Source organism: Perognathus longimembris, chromosome 8, assembly GCF_023159225.1.
Source record: "Perognathus longimembris pacificus isolate PPM17 chromosome 8, ASM2315922v1, whole genome shotgun sequence".
Classification (NCBI taxonomy): domain Eukaryota; kingdom Metazoa; phylum Chordata; class Mammalia; order Rodentia; family Heteromyidae; genus Perognathus; species Perognathus longimembris.
The window spans coordinates 60,634,193-60,645,535 of NC_063168.1; the positions used below are offsets into that span (position 1 = coordinate 60,634,193).

General features: G+C 44.7%; 1 protein-coding gene across 1 annotated transcript; it reads left to right on the forward strand.

The window, feature by feature from the left end:
* The first annotated feature begins 134 nt into the window (after window positions 1–134).
* Window positions 135–10,375, forward strand: Supt7l (SPT7 like, STAGA complex subunit gamma). Its single transcript, XM_048353215.1, has 6 exons — window positions 135–375; window positions 2,493–2,594; window positions 3,725–4,328; window positions 5,453–5,777; window positions 7,364–7,601; window positions 9,150–10,375. Exons 3-6 carry the CDS (start codon window positions 3,916–3,918, stop codon window positions 9,410–9,412), a joined length of 1,239 nt encoding a protein of 412 aa, XP_048209172.1. The 5' UTR covers window positions 135–375; window positions 2,493–2,594; window positions 3,725–3,915; the 3' UTR covers window positions 9,413–10,375.
* The last annotated feature ends 968 nt before the right edge of the window (window positions 10,376–11,343 follow it).

Genomic DNA, 11,343 nt, shown 5'->3' on the forward strand with positions numbered 1-11,343 from the left:
TTCGTCCCACGGGAAAGGCAATCACTGCGAGAACAGGCGGCCGCGGCGCGGTGCAAAACGGGGACGTTTTTGGGTGTTGCAACAAGATTGTAATAACTTCCGGTGGCCTCGCCTGATTGACAAGGAGCGCTTCCGGCAGCCTTGGCTTAGCCTTGTGGGCCTGGCCGGGCCCTCGCCTCAGGCCTCCTGGGGTCCCTGTCTCGGGCCTCCCAGATCCTCGCCTTTTCCTAGGACGCTGGCGCCTCTTTATCGGGTTCGGGTCCAGAGCTCCCCGTCTTCCTGCAGGAGACCCCAGGATCCTGTGATTGGTGCCTCCTGACCGTGACGGCAAAGCCCCCCCACCCGCCCCCCGGAGGAACTTGGGCTTTTCCTTGGGTCAGTACCTGCTCTTCCTGCTCCCTTCAGTGATATTAGGGAAGAAGCCAATGTCTTCTCAGTTTGTTCATTCATTACTTAGGAAACGAGTTATGTTGGCAGCATAGTTTAGTTTGTGACACTGGGCCTCAGCTTTCACATCTGAGAAATGGGGTCGCAGTGACATCCATTTCACAGGATTTGGGGGTAGTGGTTTGGGGTTTGTTGTTGTTACATATGTGTTCTGGTGCTGATACTAGGGCTTAAACTCGGGACTAGGGTGCTGTCCATGAGCTTTTTCTGCTCCTCAAGGCTAGCACTCCACCACTTGAGCCACAGCTCCACTTCTGCTTTTTGATGGTTAATTGGAGAAGAGTCTCATGCGCTTTCCTGCCAGGGCTGGCTTCAAACTGTGATCCTCAGTTCTCAACTTCCTTACTAACTAGGATTACAGGCTTGAGCCACCAGCAACCAACTTATATTTAAAGGATTTGGGGGAAAGAATTGAACTAAAAAATGAAAGCTAAACTTCCAACATAGCACTTGATAAATGCCAGGCACTGTACCAAGATCATAGCCCTAACAGGTAGGTGGGAGAATAAAGTTGGTGGTTGTGATAATCCCTGGTTACATTCCAGGGATAAATCCAGAGTCACAAGACACGCAAAGTGATCTGAGACTATAAAGGGGAATATACATTTGGGAAGTGGTAGGAGGTGATGACTTAAGCTGTCTATAAGAACAACTACCAAATAGATAGGGATGTGGAGGATGGCAGAACATTTCTGACAAAGATCACAGTTTGAAGAGTCAATTGTGAACCACCAGTTGCTAGTGGCTCACACTTGTAATCCTAATGACTGGAGGCTGAAATCTGGAGATTGTTACGAGGTTCAAGGGAGGGGATACACCGTCCCTCCAAGAGTCCACCACTCAGAGACAGTCTCAAACAAAAAGATGAGTTTATTGGGGAAGCAAAAAGCGAACTGACGGGCCAGGGATGCATCACAGACTCGGGAGCTGAAACTGTGACGCTAAAAAAGTGGGCTGAGGGTGGAAATATGGCCTAGTGGTAGAGTGCTCGCGTTGTATACATGAAGCCCTGGGTTCGATTCCCCAGTACTACATATATAGAAAAAAGCCATAAGTGGCACTGTGGCTCAAGTGGTAAGGTGCTAGCCTTGAGCAAAAAGAAGCTAGGGACAACACTCAGGCCCTCAGTCCAAGGCCCAGGACTGGCCAAAAAAAAAAAAAAAAAAAAGCGGGCGTACCGGCCAGGGACACAGTGCAGACTTGGGAGCTAACACTGTGACCATAACAGTTCTTGAGCTGGGTTTATAAAGATAAAAGCATAGCACAGATGTAGGAAGTTGATGCAGGGGGTAGAGCAAGCAACAAACAAGCCATTTACAGAAGCAGAATTTTGGGGTCAGGTGGACCTAATCTACTCCCCCCAACATTTCCTACCATGTTTTCCTAGTCAAGATGGAGTCAGCTCTACTCCCTACAACAGGGACCAGGTTCAAAGCCAGCCAAGGCAGACAAATCTCTTTTCTCCAGTTCACTACCAAAAAGCCAGAACTAGATGTATAGCTCGTGGTAGAACACCAGCCTTGCGTGAAAAAGCATATAGAATGTGAGAGTCAGAGTTTAAGCCCCAATATTGGCACACATGTATGCATGTGCATGCACGTGTGCACATGTGAACATGCACACACACATAGAGGAGAGACAATTGTAGGAATGCCTGGCATTCTCAAGAAACTGAATTAAGTGCTCATGGCTCACATCTATAATCCTAGCTACTCAGGAGGCTGAGATTTGAAGATAGTAGCTCAAAGCCAATTTGTGTAGAAAAGTAAAAGAGGCTCTTGTCTCTTAACTAGCAAAAGAGGGAATTGGAGATTTGGCTCAAGTGGTAGAGTTGAAACCCTGAGTTTAATCCCCAGTATGCGCCAAAGGAAGAAAGAGAGGGAGGGGAGAAGGAGATAAGGAGATGATATGTTAGAACTTAGGTAGTCATTTAGTCCAGAAAGTTCTGTGTGCTTCCACTTTACCACTGTACCAAGTCAGTGCCTTAAAACAGCACTTCCTTTATCCTTTCATTTTGAAATATTTCTTTCTCTCCCATTTTTCAGGTCTAAGAGCTTGAACTGTTGGTCTTCGTCTCCTTATATAATGTCTGACATTTTATTAATGTTTGTTGAATTTGAAAAGACATGGGCAGTGAATCTGGAAAGGTGGGTTGAAGCCAGGCTGAATTTTGTTGAATAATAAGTCAAGGAATTCTGACTTTTTCCTACAGGCAAAGGGAAGCCATTGGATTTGAATTTTTTTTTTTTTTGGCCAGCCCTAGGCCGTGAACTCAGGGCCTGAGCACTGTCCCTGGCTTCTTTTTTGCTCAAGGCTAGCACTCTGCCACTTGAGCCACAGCGCCACTTCTGGCCATTTTCTGTATATGTGGTGCTGAGGAATCGAACCCAGGGCCTCATGTATACGAGGCAAGCACTCTTGCCACTAGGCCATATTCCCAGCCCCATTGGATTTGAATTTTAAGATTTCAGTCTAACCAGCATATGATTGGCCACACCTATAATTCTAGTACTCAAGTAGCTGAGTCTGGACTAGATAGCAAAAATTTGTCTCCAAAAAAGTCAGGTACTGGTGGCTCATGCTGATAATTGTACTTTCTCAGGAGGCTGTGGTCTGAAGATCTTGGTTCAAAGCCATCCTGGGCAGACTCTTACCTCCATTTAACCAGCAGAAAGCCAGAAGTGAATGTGTGGCTCAAGTGGTAGAGTGACAGCCTTAAACAGAAATAGCTAATCAAGAGCAAGAGGACCTGAGTTCAGCCCCCGTACAGGCACATGCACGAGAGAGAGAGACAGACAGACAGACAGACTAGAGGAGTTACTAGAGGAGTTAAGAGACAACAGATATCGGCTTCTTCTTATCATAATATACTGATATATGTATATCATATATACATATATACATATGACTACATTGGAGGGTCATAAATTTTCCACCAGGGACAGTTACAATGTTCGTGTGCCAACAACAGAAAATAAGAACCACCTGTTAGTATTTTTAATGCTATTGTCTTTCTCAGTTATGTCAAGATACCTGAGAAATACTCTAGGCCTCATATTTAAGTATTGTACCTTACTAATTGTTTAAGTTTAGGTGTGGTGGAAATGAATTAATGAAGTGAAATAAAAAATGTGGATGCTAAAGCCCCAGGCACCTTTGCGGTTGTCCATCTACTGATGACTTAGATTCTACCTTATGGTTCAGACAAGGGGAGTTGTCACTGTGTAAAAGCGATTGATTGCATCTAACACTTGTATTTCTCTTAACTTTTTTTCAGGGAGAGAATCATTGGCTCTACAGTTTGCTGATACTGACATTCTTCAAAGTGGTCTTACAATAACTTGCTTTTTATATAAGTAACTGCCTAGACCTCACCTTTCTCATTGCAGAAGCCTTTCTACAGTTGCTAGAGATTTAAGCACATTACTTTTTTAAGATATCACCTACTTGTTCCCTTCTTGTTTCAAAATGTTGAGATACTGGGGTGAAATACCAATATCCTCAAGCCAGAGCAACCGGAGTTCCTTTGATCTGCTCCCACGGGAGTTCCGTCTGGTAGAAGTCCACGACCCACCCCTGCATCAGCCCTCGGCCAGCAAGCCGAAGCCTGCCACGGTGCTGGACATCCCCTCCGAGCCATGCAGCCTCACGGTCCACACCATCCAGCTGATCCAGCACAACCGCCGTCTTCGCAGCCTTATCGCCACAGCTCAGGCTCAGAACCAGCAACAGGCAGAAGGGATAAAGACTGAAGAGAGTGAGCCTCTTCCTCCCTGCCCTGGCTCACCCCCTCTCCCTGACGACCTCCTGCCTTTAGACTGTAAGAACCCCAATGCGCCCTTCCAGATCCGGCACAGTGACCCCGAAAGTGACTTCTATCGGTAAGGCAAAGCTTTGCTATATCTAACTTTCCTCAGAAAAACAAGCTTTCTCATCCTTGGTTAAGTCTATATTTTTTTTCTGATTCAACAGTTTTGGGTTTTTTGTTTTGTTTTGTTTTTTGAGTGCATAGTATTAGGAATCTACAAGTGTGAATATGAGTCTTTTTTCCTAGTTCTAGGGATTGAATCCAAGGTCTTGCATGAAAGGCAAGCACTATACCACTGAGCTACATCCCTAGCTCAAGAAATTTTAAATTGTGCATCTTCATTTTGATCATGCAAAAGTGTTCTTGATCCTTGTTACTCAAAAATCTGGTCCAATACCAGCAGCATCTACATCACCTGGGAGGTTGTTAGAAATGCAGAATCTGCCAGGCACTGGTGACTCACGCCTGTAACCCTAGCTACTCATGTGACAGGGATCTGGGGATCATGATTCAAAGCCAGCCCAGGCAGGAAATCTCATGAGACTCATCTCCAGTTAACCGCCAAAAAGCTGAAAGTGGAGCTGTGACTCAAGTGACAGCATGCTAGCCTTGAGCACAAAGCTCAGGGACAGCACCCAGGCCCTGAGTTCAAGTCCCAGGACCGGTGCCAAAAACAGAGGTCTCTGTAGTTGTAAAAGAATTACCCTAGTGACAAGAAATGTACTCACTACCTTACATATGTAACTATAACCGTTCCCCTGTACATCACCTTGACAATAAAATTAAATTTAAAAAGAAAAGAATTACCTTAGCAAAACTAGAAGTGTGGCAAAGTGGCCCTGAGCTAAACCCAATTAGTATATGTGGAAACTATTGTGAAATAGCGCCTCATTGAACAGGATGTGAGCAACACTGGTAAGCTTAATTCTACAAGTGATCAAAATGGAGCTGTCAGTAGAAGGAAGCTTCCTTTTCCCCAGATAACCTTTCTACTGCTTATCGTAGCTATGTGGTGTCTGTTCAGAGTACGCAAGTGGAGGAGCTCAGAGATGCAGTCACAGGCCGCGAGCTGCGGGATGAAACAGCTGGCTTTCCCTGGAAAACCTGGCATGTGATTTGACTGAAATTGTTAAACTTCTCAAGAGACAGGTCACTCTGATTAGAGCAGTACTAACAGTACTGTGTCTCCACTTGCAGGGGGAAAGGGGAACCCGTGACTGAACTCACCTGGCACTCCTGTCGGCAGCTTCTCTACCAGGCAGTGGCCACCATCCTGGCCCATGCAGGCTTTGAGTGTGCTAATGAAAGTGTCCTGGAGACCCTAACTGATGTGACCCATGAGTATTGCCTTAAGTTCACCAAGTTGCTGCGCTTTGCTGTGGACCGGGAGGCCCTGATGGGCCAGACCCCGTTCCCTGATGTTATGGAGCAGGTGTTCCACGAAGTGGGGATTGGCAGTGTGCTCTCCCTCCAGAAGTTCTGGCAGCACCGCATCAAGGACTATCACAGCTACATGCTCCAGGTGAGTGACCTCGGGAGAGGGAGCAGGCTGTCTCATCCTAGGGGGCCCCCAGTCAGCAGGATCCACTACACTTGCTCTAGAACAGAGAACATAGGCTCATGGTACAAACTGAATTGAACTTACTTTTCTCACGGCCTTAGCTGTGTCCCATTGGCCTATTATCAATGGACCCTCCTTCCTCATTCATTGATACTTCTAGAAGGAATACAGAGGTATATGGAGTTCAAGACTGTGGTTAGCATCCTTCACTCAGCAAATATTTATTGAGGGCTCATTATGCATCAGGTGTTGTGGGATATCGCTATTAGGAAGACAGATTCTTTTGAGTTTTCTTTCAGTCTTGTTGAAGGGAAACAGAACCAATAAACAAATCATGACCACAGCAATTTCAGATAACAGTGTGACTAATGATCACAAAACAGAATACAGGGAATATCATTTTTGGTTAGACCACAAACATCTCATTTCTCTAATCCTTGAGATCTTAAGCAAGTCAGTTATTCACTTTCCATTTCTCCAAATCTAAAATGGTAATTTTTAACATCCAACAACAACAAAAAAGAGACTTTGCTAAGTGATCCAGATTTCCCAACAGTCTAGTATTTGCTTAGGGTATATATGTCAAGTGTTAGAAGGTTTTATTTGGTTTTGGTTTTATTTTTTGAGCCTCAAGCTCCTGCCCCATCCTCCCTAGTACTAGGATTATAGGTATGTACCTCTATTCCTGCCCAAGTGCTAGTTTTTTGGGTAGGGATTTTGTTTTACCAGTACCAGGGTTTGAACTCAGGGCCTTGTGCTTGCTCAGCTTCTTTGCTGGTGCTCTACCACTTGAGCCATGCTTCTAGCCTGGCTTTATTGCTAGTTATTTGGGAAATGAAATCTCTCAGATTCTTCTGCCCAGACTTCAAACTGCAACCCATTGGGTCTCAGTTTCTTTGCAGGTATTTTGTTTATAGGTATGAGCCATAGGCACCCAGCTCAAGTGTTCATTTTTATAGAAAAATGTAATCTTTTGTTCCATTCTATTTTATTTTTTACCTTTATGTAATTGTTTTTTCTGTTTTTGTGCTTGTATCAGGATTTAAACTCAGTGCCTTGTTCTCACTAAATTTTCTTGCACATGCTGGCTCTTTGCCATTTGAATCATGCCTCAAGCCCAGCCCTTTGCTGGTTATTTTGTAGAGGGGAATCTCGGGGAATTTTCTTGCTGGGCTGGCTTTAAAATACTATCTTCTAGGTTTGAGCCTCCTAAATAGCTAGGGTTCTAGGTGTGAAGTCACTGGCACCTGGCTCTTTAATTAATGGTAAAGCATTTTCTGAGTAATTTTGTTTATGTGTCTGTCATGTATAAATGCAAAATCAACCTTACTCCAAACCCTTCCTCTGGCAGTGTAAACTGCCTTGTTGTGTTGTGGTGCTTGGCATAGGACTCATAACTAATCATATGCTAAACTAAACACTCGACCACTGTGCTCCACACTCAGCCCTGGCAGGGGTTTTAAAACTCCTATTTTCCTCCTACTCAGCTACCTATTCAATTTTTCTTCCAACACATCCCTGGACAATTAACTCCTGCTTGCCAACAGATCAGTAAGCAACTCTCTGAAGAATATGAAAGGATCGTCAATCCTGAGAAGGCCACAGAAGACGCCAAGCCTGTGAAGATCAAGGAGGAGCCTGTGAGCGACATCGCTTTTCCCGTGAGCGAGGAGCTGGAGGCGGACCTTGCCTCTGGAGATCAGTCCCTGCCCCTGGGAGTCCTCGGGGCGCAGAGCGAGCGCTTCCCATCTAACCTGGAGGTGGAAGCTTCACCACAGGCTTCAAGTAAGAGAGATCCGTGTACTTATTTAGTTTGAGATCTGCCAAATCAGCACTTGATGCATTTTGAAATCAAGCTCTAGAGGTGGGAAAACAAAAGTAAGAGTGGGCAGAGTGGAAAGTCTAAAACTAACAAGCTTCAATGATCTAGAGAGATGAGCTCTGTCCTATACAATGGCGAAGAGAGGCCTAGCACAGCTTTCCGGGCATTCCTTCAAATCATTTCCAGTTAGGACCTGAATGCAATGCGTGTTGTCCTGTTGATTACTAACCTGGTTGCAGCTAAGGCAGCTGGTTAGGCAGATCTCTTCTCCTGCCTTTGAAATTCTGTGTTAGTTCTTCTGATACCTATAATCCATAGGTGACAGAGTGTTAATTGCTCAAGCTCTAGAGGACTTCCAACAAGTTGTAAGTGAAAGGGATTGAAATACTGGTGCCTTGTTGGAGACAGGTGGTCTCTTGCTGGTAAATACTAGGATGAGCTTAGGAACCAGGACATAAGACTCATTACTTTATTACAATACGGTATATTTATTGGTTCTCAAGTTTGATCTCAATGTTGAGATTCTCCTACCTCAGTCTCTCAAGTACTGAGATAACAGGCGTGAGCCACCAGACTCAGCCTGACTCAGTACTTGAGTCATTTAGACTCAGTTGTTTACAAATATATTGTCACTTCATCAGTGCACAAATAACTCAAATAGAAAATCCCCAGATGTGACTCAAGTGGGATTAGGCCACTGTTGGGTAGAGAGACTTGACTAGGGAAGAAATAGGAATTACAGCAGGACAATCTTAGCTGGGTGCCAGTGGCTCACGCCTGTAATCCTAGCTACTCAGGAGGCTGAGATCTGAGGATCAAGCTTCAAAGCCAACAGGGGAAAGAAAATCTGTAAGACTCTTATCTCCAAGTAGCTACGAGAAAAACCAAAAGTAGACCTGTGGCTCAAATGGTAGTGCTAGCCTTGAGCACCAAAGCTCAAGGATGACACCTAGACCCTGAGTTCAGGGCCCAAATCTGACACTATAAAAAACAAACAAAAACCCAGCAGGACAACCTTGCTAGAACACATTGAGAGTGACAGGAGGTAAAGATGTGGAATGTGACTCTAGTCAGTGAAGGCAAGTGGGAACTGCTATCAGCATTATATAGTAATCATTTTGTTTTTATAATGTGAGAGGACCGGAGAGAAACCCAAGGAAAGGGCAGGAAAACAAGGCAGCCCATAAAAGAAGGAAGGAAAGACGGGCAGACCAAACAATTGATGAAGTTGTGGTTTTCTGTGAGATGTGGAGTCTTTGCACCTGTAGTTTTATTTTCTTGGCTTAGGGGAACATGAGAGTAGGTGAGGCAAAGCAAGGACAGGTGAAAATAGTGAAAAGGAAAGTGTGCAGAGTAGGTATGGTGGGGATTACATATGCTTTTTTGAAGCACAGAATAACAGCCATGTGCTCCAGCCAAGTACAGAATCAAAGTCAAACCTGAGCTCCTAGGACATTAGCCACTGTGTGATGGTACCATTAGGCTTACCATGCTGTTCCCTGCATCTCTAGGTGCAGAGGTAAATGCTTCTCCTCTTTGGAACCTGGCCCATGTGAAAATGGAGCCTCAGGAGAGTGAAGAAGGCAATGTGTCGGGGCACGGTGTGCTGGGCGGTGACGTCTTCGAGGAGCCCATGTCAGGCATGAGTGAGGCTGGGATCCCGCAGAGCCCTGACGACTCGGACAGCAGCTATGGTTCCCACTCCACTGACAGCCTCATGGGGTCCTCCCCTGTTTTCAACCAGCGCTGCAAGAAGAGGCTGAGGAAGATATAACAGCAAGCAAGGGACGTTTTCAGTCCAGACCTACAAGGCCCAAAAGAAACTCTCGATGTGTCCACATTTGTTTTCATAACTGATTTGATTCCTATCCTTAGATACAATGGGCCTAACCAAACAAGGTTCCATTTTACTGTGGATTGTTTTTTTATAGTTTTCTACCACAGCCAAGCCACTATTTGTGAATTGATCACAATGCTGGCATAATAATCATGAGGAGACCAAAGCACTTTCCCCAGCCATTGTTCTTCTGGCTCATGACCCACGTTCCTTAGCTTCTCTGCAGCCATTTGTCTTGCACAACTGAGAGCCAGAGCTCTTTGATCTACCTGGCAGACATAGGAGGACTGAGGTGCTGGATAAACTTCAAAACTGTGCTTGAACAGACTCTTATGCCAATACCATATACCATTTCTTTTTCGTCTAACTTGGTTTATATTTGATTCAAGTCACTGAGAATCCACTACTAATAGATAACAAGAAATAGCTAAACACAACAAAGCTTTTTTTTTTTTTCTGAGCTGGTACCTGAGTTCAAGTTTGGGCTTCAACTCAGTGCCTTGAGCTCTTACTTGGTGATGCTTTATTACTTGAGAAACAACACCTGCACTTCAGGCTTTTTGCTGGCTAATTGAGGATTAGTGTCAGACTTGTCTGCTCAGACTGGCTTCAAACTGTGATCCTCAGATCTCAGCCTCCAGAGTAGTTATGATTCTCGGGGTGAGCCACCCTTTTCCAGTTATCAGTCTTATTTTTTAGGCTGTTTTTGCTCTCTATGAAGTCTCAAGAAATCAGAGATCTATGGTGACATAGCCATTTTATTTAGATAGTCTTCTCTTTTGTTTTTAAAGGAAAAGAAACTTGGTTCTATTGTAATATTGTGATGCCCATGGCCTGGAAGCCACACAGCAGATGAAAAATAATTCACATATTTGATAGAATTAAAGTGTTTTGTCACCTTACCTAGTATGGCTTGCATTGAGCCTCTATTAATCGTTGCTTTAAATGTTACAGTGTCGGGCTGGGGATACAGCCTAGTGGCAAGAGCGCTTGCCTCGTATACTTGAAGCCCTGGGTTCGATTCCCCAGCACCACATATACAGAAAATGGCCAGAAGTGGCGCTGTGACTCAAGTGGCAGAGTGCTAGCCATGGGCAAAAAGAAGCCAGGGACAGTGCTCAGGCCCTGAGTCCAAGGCCCAGGACTGGCAAATAAATAAATGTTACAGTGTCAAATCTTGACAAGAAATCTTGGAATGCTGTTCTAATACTCATCTTACAGAGCCAGAAAACAAGCTTTGAGGAGCAAAGTGATTTTCCTGAGTCCACAGGCTAACTAGTATTAAAATTAAAATGTGAGCTTCTCAAGGATAGAATCTCTGGCACCAAGAACAGTACCTGCCACCATGATAAAGAACCCTCCAGATCAAATGACTCCAATGCCCTTGCTCCTTCTGTGAAATCACCTGCTATTCTGTGAACTGGCCTTTTAAAATATTAGAGAGCTGGGCGCCAGTGGCTTATGCCTATAATCCTAGCTACTCGGAAAGATCTGAGGACCACGGTTCAAAACCAGCCCAGGCAGGAAAGTCTCTGAGATTCATCTCCAATTAACCACTAGAAAACCAGAAGTGGTGCTGTGTCTCAAAGTGGAAGAATGCTAGCCTTGAGTGAAAAGCTCAGGAACAGTGCCTAGGCCCTGAGTTCAAGCGCCATGACCAACAACGAAACAATATCAGGGAGTAGTACACCTCTTTATTCCTGTAAGGAAAGAGGACCAGAGATGAAGTTAATTTGGTTAAAGCTAATGAAGATCTGTGGGCAAAAGTTCTGGACATATAATACAAGCTGGGTGACCCACTTCCTTTCACCAGGAAAGCCAGAGACTGCAGAGAAAGTTGAATTCTACTTAAGTTTCCCACATAGCAG